The sequence below is a fragment of the Betta splendens genome, chromosome 17 (genome assembly GCF_900634795.4).
Source record: "Betta splendens chromosome 17, fBetSpl5.4, whole genome shotgun sequence".
Classification (NCBI taxonomy): Eukaryota; Metazoa; Chordata; class Actinopteri; order Anabantiformes; family Osphronemidae; genus Betta; species Betta splendens.
The window spans coordinates 9,502,466-9,518,892 of NC_040897.2; the positions used below are offsets into that span (position 1 = coordinate 9,502,466).

Sequence of the window (16,427 nt, forward strand, 5' to 3'; positions counted from 1 at the left end):
TGTTTGCACTGTTTGTAGACAATGGCCACATCAAAGCCATTACCAAAACAGTCTCACCAGTGGGGTGTCTGGAATGAGACCAACTCACAATAAATTCATCACATGTTCATGATGACATCCTGAGTTCATCAACAGCCTTCATGTTGCTACAACAGTTTCAACTAAGGTACTTGTGATCACCTCTTCAGGTCACATAATAACCTATTGTTGTTCGCCACTCAAAAGTACCCTGTTAAAAAAACACATGTAATTTTTTCTACAATTAACAGAGAATAATGAAAAGAAATGCCAGAAGAAAGAAATCCATTGAATATATTTTATGCAACAACTATCAGATACTTTCTGATCGTTTTTCCCAAAAGCAACTTGTCGACACACTCCATAATTATTAATAATTAAGTTATTTTACCTATTGCTATTATTATAATGTTTCAATCATTTATTTTAAGTTAATTGCTGATTATTTTTTTGACAACTATTTTAAAGTTGAGGACAAAATTTCTGAAAAATAATGAAAATCAGTTAGGCAGTAATACATCTACATGTAAAATGGGGTTCCAGAATTATTAAACTATAATAACTTTGACCTTTGCTGTGTTTTTGTATAGTATTTTATATACTTTATAACTATGATTCTTCTCAATACAATTGATAAAATGTGCACTAAAACATTTATAATTTCTAGGAGGAGACAATAAAGACTCATTTTTTACAGTAGGGTTTACGGGTTAAACCTCAGATAGTAGTCATAATATAGCAAACTTCAGACCACTACGAGGCCCGTATTGAGCGACGCTCCTGTGTCACGTGACCAAGGTAAGAGCATCACAGTTTAATTTTTGCGGAAGTTACCCATGCGACCGGAGGCGCACCGGCTCCATAGACGAGCAACAGCGCACTATGGCCTCGCTCTGAGCCGCTCATACGGCACTAGTGTACATACCTGACCGGCAATCCGTCACCATCCACGCCTTGATCATGGACCTCCGGTCCAGAGGCTTTTTTCGGGGTCATCGGAGTTATCAGTAGTACTCCTGGAGTACTATATTATTTGATTTCGAACACTGTCACTTTTGCACGCCCGGGGATTTAAACCGAAGTGACAGCAGCAGCACTCACCCCATCTGCCGGTTAGCAACCTAGCTCGCTAAGTCATTAGCCAACAAGGGCATCTCTTTTCTTTCGGAGTAAGGACAAGATAACTACAGAACCACTACTTTTATTAACAAGGAGGTCAACAGAAGTCGATTGCCGAATTCTCATCTTACAACACATTCACTACTTATACCTGGTAAGAGTAAAAATCAACGGAGCTAGCTTCATTTTTGTCAATGGCACGTAGGCTAGTTGCTGTTAGCTTCGTAGGCCGTGTGCGGCTAGCTGGAATGCGAGCTTGATAATGTCCACCGCAAACGTTTGAAAACAATGTAAATATGAATATTTGTGATTATTTTGGTGATGATTTTCTGTGGAAACGTTGAAATGAAAGTAGCCAAACCTTAAGCTATAGATGGCAGATCTTTCTCGTGGCTCATTTTAGTTTTTTCATTAGGTCTCTTTAGGTTAAAAATTTACATTGACGCAAAATAAAACTAAACATTTGCTTTAAACTTGACGTTTCCTTAATCAAAGCGGTACTAAGATGCCGACTTTATTCATGTTTTTAGCTCAGTGTAGACTCGGATGGGTGGTTTTATTTACTCGTGGGTCTGGCCGGGCCTGCAACCACCCCACAGGGCTGGGCTAAACCGCTAACGCTAACCAGCACTAACTTCACTAACGGTGTTGCAAACGTGATGCCTTTACATATTTGTCGCGGTGGCGGTTTTTGGTACGCGTTTTATTCATCGACGTGGCCAAAATCCCCAGATTAAAGCATATATGTTGAGGTTACATGTGGATTCAGCCACGTATCCTAACGAGAGCCGAAATGACAGTGGGACACGTAGTGTTAGCCGGCTGCCAGCTAACGGTTTAATCTGCCATGAGTGCTGCCTCGCTAGCGGGCCAGAAAACAGAAGACATTTCCCTTAGAACCGATCCAGGACGTTCTTTCTCTGAAATGCTTGCCACACTTGCCGTCTGCCTATAAAACCGGTGATCATCACTACTGGGCCACTCCTATAGCATCTGGATGTATTGATGCCCCAGTAGAAACATGGCAAAAGCTAGCAGCTAACAGTGAGGACTCGGTTTCCTGTGTCATCAGGTGGACGGTGTGTGACACGTCTGCTAGTTGTATTTAACACTATAATCTTATTTCATTGTGACTGACATACACATGAGCCCCTTAAAGTAACAAATGCAACGCTTTCGGCTGTGAAATGTTTGCATATTTGTGTTAATTACGTGGCCTATTTGAACATGTTGCTAGCACAACCAGGGGGCATTGAAGCCACCGTTCACACAGTAAATGAACTTTGACCTGAGGTATCCATTTTCTTAACTAGTCCCAAAGCCAGACTGATGTTTCAGTCATGTATGAATTTGAAACGGATCACCCAACGATTTAAAATAGCTGCGATCTGTCTGAGTCCTGTTTTCTTTTTCTGTTCTGCCAAGAGCCATCTGTTTAGTAGATGACTTTGTAGTGGATTCTGTACAAGTACAGTCTTTTCTCTACAACAGAATCCCACTTAATTGGAGAGATTTTAAAGCCAACGCATGGCAACATGTTTTGGCTTAAAAAACAGGCAGGTTTGGGTGTAAGTGAGGACACAGTCCAACAGGAAATTAAATGAAATTCATTAATTAAATATAGTTTTGTTTTTTTTTTTTTTACAAGGCTGCATTCATGAGCAGCATACAAGTGTGCAAGATTGATGGGAGGAGGTGGTGTTATCAATAAGCAAAACCATGGACCACACCCTCCCTGCTCACTGAGATGTTGACACACCAATGGTTCTTGTTCATAGTGTGCTGTTGATATCTGACTCATGTTTATAAATTTACTACACAATTGTGTGTAAATGTTTTATTTAAATTTTTTTTTTATTTTATTCTTATTTTTTTTAAGGTTGGCAGCACAACGCCACCCTGATGCAGAACCATAAAAGAACGTGAAATGAACAAACCACCACAGCCTATAACGGGACCTGCTTCTGTCCCTAACCCTGCCCCTTCCCCTGGACTGACACAGGTGAGAGTCGCTTATCTATACAAATCTAATTTGTGCGCCCAAAGTAGAAAAAGTCACATTTATTATCCTCTCCCTGCTGTTAAGGCCGCCTACGGTCCTGGACAGCCCCCTTCTCTAGTTTTTGCCACCCCTCCACCTCCACAAATGACATCTGCACCACAGCCAAGACAGGTGACTGGCACTTCATGTTTTATCTTTGTCGCATTAAATACAGGTTATGTGTTAGCTTGTTTGCGAACCATTTCTTCCTGCCCTTTCACAGTTTCTGACTTGCTTCTGCTAAGGCTTTGACTAAGTCTGTCTCTGCTTGTTATGGCCTGTGTCGCCTTTGTTCTGGAATGTCTGTCTTGACTTCTTTCCTCTTCTACTGTCCTCCCAGTTTGCTGCAGCGCCCCGTACTTTACACCAACAGGTACTAACACCCCTTGCTATTCCTTACATCCCCATTTTTAGTGTAGCGCATGCCTTCAGTTCCACATGTAGGATCGTTAGAAGAGGACTATTAGTTTTGACTATATAAGGTAGAGGTCATTCATTTTTGAAACCATAAATGTGTGATCATATCCAAATCAAAATAATTACCTTTTAGGTTTTTTTTTAACACACCTGCTTCTACTCCCACTAAATGCTAAGGCCTTTGATATTAAAATACTAAACTGACCCAAAGTGAAAGAGAATGCTCTTAGTCATCCATGTAAGGTTATATGGGACAGCTCTAACACTAGTAGCCCATTAGTGAGTCCAGTAGGACTTGACTTAGGGGCTTTTACCGGTAGGAGTTGCATACACAACTATGTACTATTATTCATGTGTGATAGGTATCCCACTGCCTGTCAGTCTCTTCCTTCTCACATCTTGTAACGTCGGCCTTCCACACGGTCTTGTCTCTCATTTTCACCTTAATCTCACTCCTTCTCTTGCTTTCTGCTCATGTGTTGTGCGGCTGAAGGGTGGATACAGAGCATTACAGGTAACACATTTTCTTTGTCCTGCCTTTAAGTTGGGCTAGCTTTAGAGTCGCGCAGAGGTGACATCAAGTCCTAGTTTAGCTGTGAACAACTTACTGTACTCATTGGCTGTGTGCGCTGAAGTTGCGTGTGTGCAACTGACTACACAGTCAAAAGGGCTGTTTCATTTCAACACTTCAATAGGAAACGCACTAAATGCAAACACAGTGCAGGTTTCTTGTGCAAATGTAACGGTTTCAACTTTCTTTCTCGTTTCCTTTCCTGATCTGTTCTTCAGGGCTACTATCAGAGCCGACCAGGCATGGCCACCAGTGCTCCGAGAGTACAGACCAGTAGCGGCACTCGACCTGTTGGACCTGCTCACGTCTACCAGGCTGGATCCCAGATAATGATGATGTCCCAGCAGCCATTGTCTTTTGCTAGCTCTCCTCAGGGTTACTTCATTCCTCCCCCTGGACAGGTTGTTACATTTTATATTTTTTGTGAAATGCCACACATTACCCCTCTGCCCAATTGGTTGGCTAATCAGTCACTTATCTTTACAATGCAAAAATCAAAATAAGAGAATGTCATTAAGGGAATCACTGACATACAAAAAAATATTTTTTTATGATTACATTATAAAAACCACCACCGTCTGCAATCAGGGATTTGCACATGAAACATGTGCCATTAAAACAGAAGTCACCATCTTCTGCAAATGATTAGATCAGGGCATTTAAAAGACTGACTTGAAGCATATGTTCTCCTACTTTTTTTTATTACCATTATTGTTTTTGTGTGTTTCTGCAGTACCGAGCCCAATACATGCCTACTACTCAGCAGTACCCCGTTACTAGTGGTACAGCAAGCTTCTATCCTGGAACAAGTCCTGCTGAATATTCTCCTTATGGTAAGGTTACTCAGTGTTATCAACAACCAAGCTCAACCATAACCACAAATATTGTTTTTCTGAACAGGAATTATCACAAACCTAGATTTGAATGAAGTTTTTAAACTTTAATGGGTGGTTTTAGTCTGAGGCCATTTCACAACTCTTTACCGTACAGTAAAGTGCGCTGTGGTTTTGCTTGGCTGGTTTGCTCTGTCTGGGTCAGAACACTGATGTTTGTGATGAACCACCAGTTGCATGTGGTCTGGCTTAATTCTGCTTAGGCCTGTGTTCTTTCTATCTGCAGTCTCACCTGACTCTGCCTTACAGGTCCCACGAAATAGCTTTGAAGCCAAAATAATATTTTTGTTTGATAAACAGCATATGGACCCAAGTCCTTGGTGTAACAAAGAATTTGAGGGTTTGTTAAATATTCATGGTAACAACTCCAAAGACAGAAATGCATCTATATATGGCTCTAACACTTTTATAACTTTGGTCCAGTATATTTTTTTTTTAATGCGGGGCAAACACGAGTAGAGTGAAGGCGTTGTTCATTTCATGGGACCTTTTTTTAACACCCTGCTTCCTCTGGATCCTCTCATTAACTCATTCTACATCTGTCTCCTCCTGCCCTCTCTCCTCTCCTTTCCTTTCTCTCCCGTCCCTCACTCCCTCTCCTTTGCTGCGTTGGTTCAGAGCCCTCTCTTGCTGCGAGGGAGAGGCGGGGTGGTGGGGGGAGAGGGGGCGGGCGTGAGAACGGCCGTCTCTCTCTCCACGGCGCTCCTCTCACCTCCCAGCGCTACCCCGGTGAGTAGTGTGTGCTTGTGTGTTGGTCAGCAGGCTTCAGTGACAGCAAAATCTCTGCAGCTCTTCCTGTCTGTCTTTCCTTGTTTTTACACACTCACATGCAAATTGGATTCATGGTTAATGTCACAGGAAAAGTAAGCGTTTATGTTCATTGTCTGTTTATTTCTACATTATTTATTTATTTATATATATATATATATATATATATATATATATATATATATATATATATATATATATATATATATATATATATATATATATATATATAAAAAAAATTTTAATAAAATTATTTCAGAATGCAGTGTTTCCCACTGATATAGATTTTAGTATAACACGACCTGATATTCATTGTATGAACACCTAAATTGGTACATCACACGTTTCATAGTTGTTTAATTTAATAATTAAGGTTTGTTATAAGAATTTTTGCAACAAGGCTACAGAGCCACACTAACTATGCTTTGACCATAAAGCTGCTCTATTTCCTTACACTCCACGAAATAGCATAAATGAAGCAAATTTCACTTTTGAAAAGGTTTTATATTTTTCTCAGAGTATTCTCTGCAATTGCAGGTTTTCTGTTTTTCTTTTTTTTTTTTTTTTTTTTTTTAATAAATGTATTTACATTTACCTAATTAACCTTTTCATTACGGTCTTCAGGCGTCAGTAAGTTGATTGTGGACAATGGATTTTTAGCAAAAATGGCAGTTGTTCACAAATGAACGTTTGGGCTGTCTTTGCTTGGTTATTTAACTCTCAGCATATCTGATAGCATCTTTCTTTACATTTTTGCTTTTTGTTTGATCTTAACCATACAGCAGGCGCATACTATCCCGCTCAGCCGCAGTACTCTCCATCGGTCCAGCCTGCACAAGTCATGATAACCCCCACCCCGCAACAGCAGCAAGCTCCACCTCCTCAGCAACCATCAGCACAGCCACCGGGCCCAGTAAAGAGGGAACGCAAACCGGTATGTGTCCCAACAAAGGGGAAACATGATGTCACAACAAATGACTGGGGTGGATATGTATTGTTTGTGCCATGTGGAACTTTCCCTGTTAAGTCAAAATAACAATAGCATGACAGAGAGATACTATAGATGAGTAGCAACAGAATCACTACATGCTGCTCATATTTTGAAATTGGACGTGTGGAAACTAATCTAAGGCTAAGACTCGACTTTGTTTCCTAACAGATAAGAATACGAGACCCCAACCAAGGTGGCCGTGATATCACAGAGGAGATAATGTCAGGTGGAAGGTCCTCCACCACGCCGACTCCCCCACAGGTAAGCAAGCTTGACACCATTTTGTATTTACTTATTTAAGCTTGTCTTAATGTAGCTTATATACGTAGTTGCAGACATAATTGTTTTAAAATTAATATATTAATGTAACTTGAGTTTTATTTTAAGTTGCTCCTTTTTTGTAACAGTACAAACTATGGTGGCATCATGAATTTAACTGACTAAACTAGAGAAATAGAAAGTCAAAATATACATTTGAAAGCTTCAACTTGCATCTGCATTGGTTTGCTAAAAGCACTTGGGGGAAAAGTCACTTCAAGTAGTGGAGGAGCCTTTCAGCTTTTTGACACAATTTAACATTGTAAATGTGCTTACGTTTCAGTTGATAGTTTGAGACAAAATCTAAACATTGTTTTGTGATTATAGGCCTCATTAGCAGATGTAAGTCCTGCACAGACCAACGGAGAAGTTATACAGCCTGTTTTCACAGTGACAAGAAGAGGTTGGTACAGCTTCCTGATTATTTTGTTTAAGTTCACTTACTTTTATGAGCATTCTGTGACTGACCTTAACCCCCCCCCCCCCTTTTTTTAGAAGAAAATGTGGAGCCATCTCCATGCACAGAAATGTCTCCACCTAATGTGGTAGCAGGCATAGAGCCAATCGATGAGGCCAAAGATGAAATGGACAGCCGGTTGACACCGCCTGCAGAATTAGCTGTACAATCTGTAGCCACTGTAGTTGCAGCAGAGGTGCCATCACCACAGATAAAGGATCAGCAGTCTCCCTCCTCGCTCTCTTCTGTAGCAGCATCTACTACTCCCACACCTGTTGAGGTGGTAAATAAAGCCAGTCCTAAAGCGGGTGACACAGTAGATGCTCCTGTCAGCCCTTCAACATTGGTAGCAGCACAAGAGGCTCCTTTGAAGGAAGAGGAAATCCCGATTCCCCCAGTTGAGAATGCCCCAGAAAAGGAGGAAAAGAAAATGGAGGAAGTGAGAAAATCTGAGATAGAGGAGCAAGAGATTAGCACCAAGTTACAGCCGGCAGTTGACGTTGCAGCAACAGTTTCTCCTGTCCATGTGGAAAAAGAAACTGCTGCAAAGATGCCAAGCGAAGTGTGTCAACCTACACCCCCCGCACAGGAACCAGATACGCCACATATCCAGACCAGTGCACCCAGCACTGCCCCTGAACCTGAACCCGAACCCACCCTTGTTGAAAGAGCAGAGCCTCTTCTCTCAAACGGCCTTCCTCAGGACAGCGAGGAACTGTCTGAGGATTCAGACACTACATCTTTTGACAAGACCAACACTTCTCAACCTCAGGAATCCACACCTGTGGCTAAAACAATTGTGCCAGCCCAGGAGGAGGTGGAGAAGAAAGAAGTGAAGGAGAAAAATGAAGAGGCTCTTCCTGCTTCGGTTAGCTGTCCTCCAGAAAAATCTATGCAAGGTAACTAAAAGGAGGTTATTACTGAATTTATAATTATTAGATGGGTTTTATTTAATGCTTTTTTTCTTTATAGCTGCTATGACTGTGCCAAAGAAGAAGAAGAACATGGGGCGGATAAATAAGAGAGAGGCCATTGGAGACCTGCTTGATGCCTTCACAGAGGTGTGGATCAGTTGGCTGACAACACAGGGTCACTGTGTTTCATATACCTCAGCTGTATCAATAACAACCTCTGTTAATCTCTTCCTGTTGTTTGCTGTAGGAGCAGGGTGCCAATCCTGTTTCTGAACCTTCTTCCACTCAGGCCGACCCTGTCCCTGTTGCTCCAGCTGAACCTCCAGCTGAACCTCCAGCTGATGCTGCGGATGACACATGGGAGGAGAAAGAGGACAAGCAGAATGCAGAATCGGACAGTCTTGAACCCAACACAGAATCAGCTGATCAGAAATATCAGTACAAAGAAGGTTGGTTTCGATTAATTTGTGCTTTACTCGGATCAGGTTTGCGCGATTATTCACTGCTTTCATTCCTCCCAGATCAATGGAAACCAATAAACCCTGAGGACAAGAAGCGGTACGACAGGGAGTTTCTCTTGGGCTTTCAGTTCATCAGTGCAAGTATGCACAAACCCGAGGGTTTGCCTGTCATCAGTGACGTGGTCCTGGACAAGGTTTGTTATGTTTATGTTCTGCTTACTGCTAAACATCACTTCTGCTGCTTGTTAACGTTAATTAAACATTTGTGGTTATCTTGCCCTTTACTGTAGATGCTGCATCATTAGCTTTGTTAAATATATTGTGCAAACTTGAAAATCTATTTTTCCCAATGTTACCTTAAGGTAAACAAGACTCCACTGAGACCTGCTGATCCAGCCCGACTTATGAGTGTTGGTTCAGATTTTACTCCCTCTTATTTGGGGAATCTTGGAAGCAGATCAGTGGGAGGACCACGTGGTCCGGTAAGTAAACTCAGCTGAAAAAAGATTTCTTTGTGCCTGAGGTATTGTTTAAGATTTTTTTTTTTAATTTGCATATCCCCTCTTGTCGTTTTAGCCCCCAGGGCCACGTCGGTCCCAACAGGGTCAACGGAAAGAACCCAGGAAAATCATTAGCAGCATGTCCCTCAACGACGACGTGCAGCTCAACAAGGCCGAGAAGGCCTGGAAGCCCTCTATGAAGAAGCCCAGTCGTAGCAATGCTCCTGAGGAAGATGATGATGACAGCCCTGAACATTTAAAGACTCAGGATGTGTTCAAGCGTCTGCGCAGTATCCTCAACAAGCTGACACCACAGAAGTTTCAGGAGCTGATGAAGCAGGTCACAGACCTGACGATAGACACGGAAGAGAGGCTGAAAGGAGCAATTGATCTTATCTTTGAGAAGGCCATCTCAGAGCCCAACTTCTCTGTGGCCTATGCCAACATGTGCCGCTGCCTTATGGGGGTAGGTTTTAAGATTGTTTCTGTAATTCGTATCTTTGGTTTGCTCTAATGATGAGTTCTTTTGTGTGCCACGTGTCTGGGCCACTGAATGTTTATGATGGTAATGAGGATCTGAAAGAGCATGTTGTGAATGTGTTTTCCAAGCTTTACTGCTGTAACTGCTGCTCTACAAAAACGATGTACTCAAATTTGACATCCTTCTCACCTTCAGTTAAAAGTTCCCACCACAGACAAGCCAGCGGTCTATGTAAACTTCCGCAAACTGCTGCTGAACCGCTGCCAGAAGGAGTTTGAAAAGGACCAGGACGACGATGAGATCTTTGAGAAAAAGCAAAAAGAGTTAGAAGCTTCCAAAGATGTAAGAAGTCCTATGTTACGCTAATTGTACCCTGACCATATCATAACTTAACCTTGGTACTGAACCCGAAGCTATTGTTTTTCTGCCCACAGGATGAAGAACGTGAGCGCTTGAGGGTGGAATTGGAGGAGGCCAGAGACAAGGCCCGTCGTCGCTCTCTGGGCAACATAAAGTTCATAGGCGAGCTCTTTAAGCTGAAGATGCTGACGGAAGCCATCATGCATGACTGTGTAGTGAAACTACTGAAGAACCACGATGAAGAGTCTCTGGAGTGTCTCTGCAGGCTGCTCGCTACGATTGGCAAAGACCTAGACTTTGAGAAGGCCAAGGTATGTGCAGTATGAACAGTCTGCTGAGTTTTACTTCATGTTGCAAGATGTCTATTTTAGGGCCGCTGATTATTAGTGATGGGAGTGACGAACTGAGGAAAATTCATCAGTCTCACTCATATACTCAGTGGTTAACAGCCATGACTCATGAAATGCTCTGCTCTTTTGTTCCTTCATTTCCTCTCAGCCTCGTATGGATCAGTATTTCAACCAGATGGACAAGATCATCAAAGAGAGAAAGACCTCGTCCAGAATCCGCTTCATGCTGCAAGATGTTTTGGACCTAAGAAGGGTAAAAATTAATCTTTCCATAATGACACAATGCCCTAAATACCCGATGACATATGTTGGTGGTAATTGTAGGTGTCCCTCAGTGTAGAACTATACTATGTTTGTACACGTTCATCAAAAATAGGCAGTACCCGGGAGCCTTTTTGTGTAACTTTCATCTCTGACTCACAGAATAACTGGGTGCCTCGTAGAGGAGACCAGGGTCCTAAAACAATTGACCAGATCCACAAAGAGGCAGAGATGGAGGAACACAGGGAGCAGATTAAAGTCCAACAGCAGCTGCTGTCCAAGAAAGACAGTGGAGGAGGCAGAATGGGAGAAAATAGGGGGGGCAGAGGGCCTCACAATCCAGGCGGCGGCCGGGTTAGCCAGCCTCAGGATGAGGGGTGGAACACCGTGCCCATCTCTAAGAACAGACCCATTGACACCAACCGTCTTAGCAAGATCACAAAGGTAAGGTCCAATACAGGTGTTCATTTTTATTTACGGTTGTCACGCTCTCGTGTTTTTATTGCTTCTGTTGTCATCACAATCAAATCCAGTCTTGATTTCTGTCAAAAAATTTGACACTACTGTCTAATCCTGGACTTCCTGTGCACTTTCTCTACAATACTTAAGCTGCCACATTGAGTGTGATCTTTTTGTGACTATAACCATTGTTTACCTGCAGCCTGGTTCTCTGGACTTCAACAACCAGCTGTTGGCTCCAGGTGGTAAAGGCATGTGGGGTAGCTGGGGCAAAGGCAGCAGTGGTGGAACTGGAGCTAAACCAGCCAGTGGAGAGCAGGGTAAGGAACATTCTTTAGGAACTCTTTGAGACACTACCTCAGTTTGAGTGTTAATCAATTCCCTATTTCTTTTCAAGATTCTGGTCGTCCAACCACAAGCACCCTCAACCGTTTCTCAGCTCTGCAGCAGTCTGGTTCCTTGATGTCTTCAGCAGACTCTGATCGCAGAGTTCCTCAAAGGTATTTAGGACTACTGTTGTCGAAGTACTGCAAATAATATAATACCCAAAATAAGGACTCGTTAAACTGTATCCAGTTTCAGATTGGATTTGATGACATGTGATAAAGCTTACCTGTGATTCACTAACAACCTTTAGGTCAAGCTCCAGCCGTGAGCGCGGCGGGGACAGAGACAGGAACGACAGAGATAGGTTTGACCGGTTTGATCGCAGCGAGGGACGAGAAGGTAGAGACGACAGGAGCAGCAGGAACCAGATCACCAAGAGAAGCTTCAGCAGAGAGTCGCGGGAACGCGGAGAGAGGGGAGGTGACAGCCGCGGCTCCGCTGAGCCTGTGCGTCGCGTCGCCAGCATGACCGACGACAGGGAGAGAGGAAGCAGAGACAGAGGAAGCCGAGACAGGGCTCCAAGCAAAGATCTCACAGGTATTTACTGCAACAGTCAATTTAATTTGTAGGATGCAAAAAAGAAATGAGTTGTGCACAGAATAGTTTTACATTGTGATACTTAAATCAGGATTCAGGAAGTTGAGTTTTTTTTTTTTTTTTTTTTTTACAGTTAAGCGTGAGAGTGCTCCTACTCCTCCTCCTACTCTTTCTAAACCTGCCTTGAGTGAAGAGGAGGTGGAGAAGAAGACAAATGCCATCGTCGAGGAATATCTTCACATTAATGACTTGAAGGTATGAAGATGAGACAATTGCATGCCACAATGTGAATTTATCTAAAACACATGAATTTCAGCAGATAGTTTGGGTTCTGAATCCACTGTGGTTGATACAAGCTGCGTTGTCATCTTTTGTTGATGCAGGAGGCGCTGCAGTGCGTGGCGGAGCTCAACAGCACGCCGCTGCTCTACGTATTTGTGCGGAATGGCGTGGAGTCAACACTTGAACGCAGCACCATTGCTCGGGAGCACATGGGCCTGTTGCTGCACCAACTTGTTAAAGCAGGGACGTTGCCCAAACAGCAGTTCTACAAAGGGTGAGGAGTACTGTGATCATGTGTTCCCAGTATCAGGAAGGTTCCATCCACATAAATGTGAAGTAGGACTGACTGCTCTTTGCTGCTGTGGCTGTAGGCTAGGAGAGATCTTGGAGATAGCAGAAGACATGGCCATTGATATACCTCACTTCTGGCTTTACCTGGCTGAACTCATCACCCCAATGCTCCATGAGGGAGGCATCCCTATGGGACAGCTCTTCAGGTGAGCTCCGGTGCTTGAAACAGCCTGACAATAAAAGCTTTTTTTATTCTTGATTTTTCATTTCAGTTGTTCCACAAAGCTGTAAAAAATGTAACTTTGTCCGGCTATGACTTAAACACACAGCTTTAACACATCCAACATAACACAACTGTCTCATGTTGCCTCTTGTGTCTCATTGATTGCGTTTCTCCATAATTTATCCTGCAAGACTACCTTTGACATAACGCTGATATATCAGACATCCAAATGCTAAGTTATTGTTATTTATGACTTTAATTCTTGTCTTCAGGGAGATCTCAAAACCTCTTGTGCCTCTGGGGAAGGCTGGCGTGTTGCTAGTGCAGATCTTGAAGTTGCTTTGTAATGGAATGGTATGTTCTACCCTATCGCAACACACTCTCTGTATGCATCTATGTGCTTATTTGATGCAACCGTACAAAGCTTTTCTTTAAAACAGAGTCACATTCCATATTTAAACATCTAAATGTTTATTTGCGCATTAGACCCCTAAGAAGGTTGGAGCCATGTGGACAGAGGCTGGGCTCAACTGGAGTGATTTCTTGCCAAAGGATGAAGATGTCAACAAGTTTGTTACAGATCAGGTGAGTTGGCATTTGTACCAGTAGGGTCAAACAAAACAAATCAGAAATTGTGGAGGACGTGACTAAAAGTTTTTGTTTTTGTTTGGAACTTCATGACTGTAAAATTCGAATAGATGCATGATGTGGTACTGATTAAATAATGAGCCCTACGATATGCCAGCATTGCATCTTTCCTGTTGGAATCCATGATACATCAGGTACCCAAAGGACTTAATTTGGTAGCTTTTCTGATTTGTGGATGCTTTGTAACTTTCAGAAAGTGGAGTACACCATAGGAGAGGAGCTGGCATCAACAGAAGTGAGCAACAAGAAGGTCCTCAGCGGAGACGAGCTCAGCAAACAGCTGGACAGACTGTTTGAGGACAAGGCCGACAACCAGCGTATCAGAGACTGGGTGGAGGTACGTGATGGCTCGTGTTTTTATGAGGATGATGGATGAGAAGTTGCTTCCTTTAATTTTAGGTTGTTTTTTTTTGTTTTCAGGCTAATTTGGATGAGGAACAAACTGCTTCCAACCAGTTCATACGAGCTCTGATGATGTCTGTGTGTCAGTCTGCCATCATATGTAAGTATGAATAATACATAGTAACTGTCTGTTAATCAGTGCTGGAAGTATCGGCGCTATCATCTCACTTGTCTGTTAATACCACTTCAGGTGACAACCCCTACAGGGTGGACGCTGGGCAGATCAATCAGAGGGCCAGTCTGCTGCAGATCTACCTGTGTGATGAGCAGAAAGAGCTGCAGGCCCTCTACGCTCTGCAGGCTCTGATGGTGCACATGGAGCAGCCAGCGAGTGAGTGTCCTGCTGTTGTTGTACATCTGCTAGAACTAATGAGTGACAACATTTTGAAGGGTCCGTAACACGTACAGCAAATTAAATCTCAAGATAAGAAGTCAGATTCCTACTGCTGTGCATTTTTTGTTGGGTTTATTTGATGGATGATGCATATTTACTGCAGCAGAATTTCATTTTTTCATTACTGATGTGAGATGATGATTATTGACTTTCCTTTTGCTGTTTCCTCAGACCTGCTGCGGATGTTCTTCGACGCCTTGTACGATGAAGACGTCATTAAAGAGGAGGCCTTCTACAAATGGGAGTCGAGCAAAGACCCTGCAGAGCAAATGGGCAAAGGTGTGGCCTTGAAATCGGTCACGGCATTTTTCACCTGGCTCCGTGAGGCCGAGGAGGAGTCCGACAAAGAGTAAAAGACTGAACTGAACACAGCTTCTCCTCCTCATGGCAAGGCCATGGCTCCGCAGGCTGCTGTGGAGAGTTGAAGACAATGTTGCCAGAGAGGCAGACTCAAATCAATCCTCAATGAGGATACTTTTTTTTTTCATGGAGGGACGAACTGAAAAAAAGAAAACGTGTCTCTCTATCTTCCCTCCTCTGCTTCCTCATTATTTCCCCCACCTGCTTGTCACAGCAAGTGTCCTCATCAAATAAACTTGAAAACTGATTCAGCAGGATTGCTTGTTAACGAGGCGTGAAGTATCCCACATCACTACAAACCTCTCCTCTCACAATAATTTGAACCGAAAGGCTGCTCCTTTTTATGGTTCTAAATTATTATAAAGCCTAACATCCTATTTGACCTGCAGGAATAAAACGCAGGGTGTGTGGTGTAGCGAGTTCCTGATGTTTGGGTATCATCATGCCACAACGTGTGTTCAACCTAGCACAGCTCTTCTCTGTCCCCTACTGGAGTGTGCAGCATGACTGAAGTGTGTTTCTATTAATGATACGGTGGACGAAACATTGATAGACAAATGTACATGAACTAATCTTAATTTGATGGTGTTTTTAAAGCAAAGGTTGTCTATTTTCTCTTCCTGTTTCCTATCATGAACTTGCAGAGGTCAAAGACAGAGTTGATGTTGACCTTTGACCTTGACTACTAGGGGGTGGTCTTAATGCTTCCTCTAAGCCATCCTCTCCCATCCCCAGTAGTGAACCACACTGACTCATCTTTACCTCTTCTGTACATGAACCTGAGCTGTTGTAGAGACACTTAATGACCCAATCACCGTTAAAACTTGAAATCTACAGAAAATTGACTTGATGAAATATATAATGGTTTAAGAAAACACAGAAATGATCCGGAAGCCTTTTCTACTTTAAGTGGAAACTCATTTCAGGAGCTTTCTGTAAATATATAATAATTATAACTTTTTTTTTTCAGTTTTATTTTTCAGAAACGATAAATTGCTGATGTAATGCAGTGTATCCTTTTCCAGCAGCAGTTGTCCAGATGCAGAGAGGTGATTTAGATAATCCACTGATTAGTTTTATTGGAATTTTGTAAATATATTTTTTTTGCTTTCTTTATTTAAGAAATTATTGCTTCTTTTGCATCTGAAACTGGAAAGATGAGTAACGGAACATTGCAAATAAAGAACTTAAGTTGCTGAGCAGAGATTTTTTTTCTGTCTGTTGCATGTGTGAGTATGTTGCATCAAAATCATTCTTAAAATTCAAGCAGATGGAAGACAAGATTGATCTTTAAACTTTAATGAAAGTTTTTTTGAAACTGAAATTTGCTTGTCTTAAAGCCAATTTGTTAAATGATTTACACTGGTCAACAAAAAAAAGAATAGAAATATTATCCAATATGCTGCCTTTTATGCTGATCTAAATCACAGAAGGCTTAAAGTGATGACAACTGAGAAGGGAACATACAAATACCAGCAAATCAATGGTGAATCAACTACTTCAATACTTAGAATGCGTTCCAGA

At 42.3% G+C, this 16,427-nt stretch overlaps 1 protein-coding gene and 1 non-coding gene across 4 annotated transcripts; both read left to right on the plus strand.

Annotated features, from left to right (window-relative positions):
* The first annotated feature begins 847 nt into the window (after window positions 1-847).
* Window positions 848-16,102, plus strand: eif4g1a (eukaryotic translation initiation factor 4 gamma, 1a). Of its 3 annotated transcripts, XM_029132270.3 has the most exons (33): window positions 848-1,291; window positions 3,017-3,139; window positions 3,224-3,310; window positions 3,519-3,551; window positions 4,089-4,109; window positions 4,385-4,567; window positions 4,900-4,999; window positions 5,678-5,788; window positions 6,610-6,761; window positions 6,987-7,079; window positions 7,464-7,539; window positions 7,632-8,492; window positions 8,566-8,654; window positions 8,755-8,956; window positions 9,029-9,162; window positions 9,331-9,450; window positions 9,545-9,934; window positions 10,145-10,291; window positions 10,384-10,620; window positions 10,808-10,912; window positions 11,083-11,364; window positions 11,582-11,699; window positions 11,777-11,879; window positions 12,017-12,303; window positions 12,437-12,558; window positions 12,687-12,859; window positions 12,957-13,082; window positions 13,372-13,453; window positions 13,586-13,684; window positions 13,941-14,084; window positions 14,168-14,249; window positions 14,340-14,480; window positions 14,715-16,102. In XM_029132270.3, the coding sequence occupies exons 2-33, from the start codon at window positions 3,065-3,067 to the stop codon at window positions 14,894-14,896; spliced, it is 5,157 nt and encodes a 1,718-aa protein (XP_028988103.1). In that variant the 5' UTR covers window positions 848-1,291; window positions 3,017-3,064; the 3' UTR covers window positions 14,897-16,102. The 3 variants fall into 3 exon arrangements, with proteins under 3 accessions (XP_028988103.1, XP_028988104.1, XP_028988105.1); XM_029132271.2 differs by lacking the exon at window positions 5,678-5,788; XM_029132272.3 differs by lacking the exons at window positions 3,519-3,551; window positions 4,089-4,109; window positions 5,678-5,788.
* LOC114845222 (small nucleolar RNA SNORD66) lies at window positions 9,977-10,053 on the plus strand. The gene has a single exon (XR_003783836.1). It is a non-coding gene; the product is annotated as a small nucleolar RNA SNORD66 (small nucleolar RNA).
* Window positions 16,103-16,427: the final 325 nt, after the last annotated feature.

Bases quoted from the DNA above. Each gene is read 5' to 3' on its own strand.
- eif4g1a (XM_029132270.3), top strand. From the start codon at position 3,065: ATGAACAAACCACCACAGCCTATAACGGGACCTGCTTCTGTCCCTAAC. The intron at 5,000-5,677 runs GTAAGGTTACTC...GCGTTGGTTCAG, and splicing joins TGCTGAATATTCTCCTTATG to AGCCCTCTCTTGCTGCGAGG. The intron at 11,700-11,776 runs GTAAGGAACATT...TTTCTTTTCAAG, and splicing joins ACCAGCCAGTGGAGAGCAGG to ATTCTGGTCGTCCAACCACA.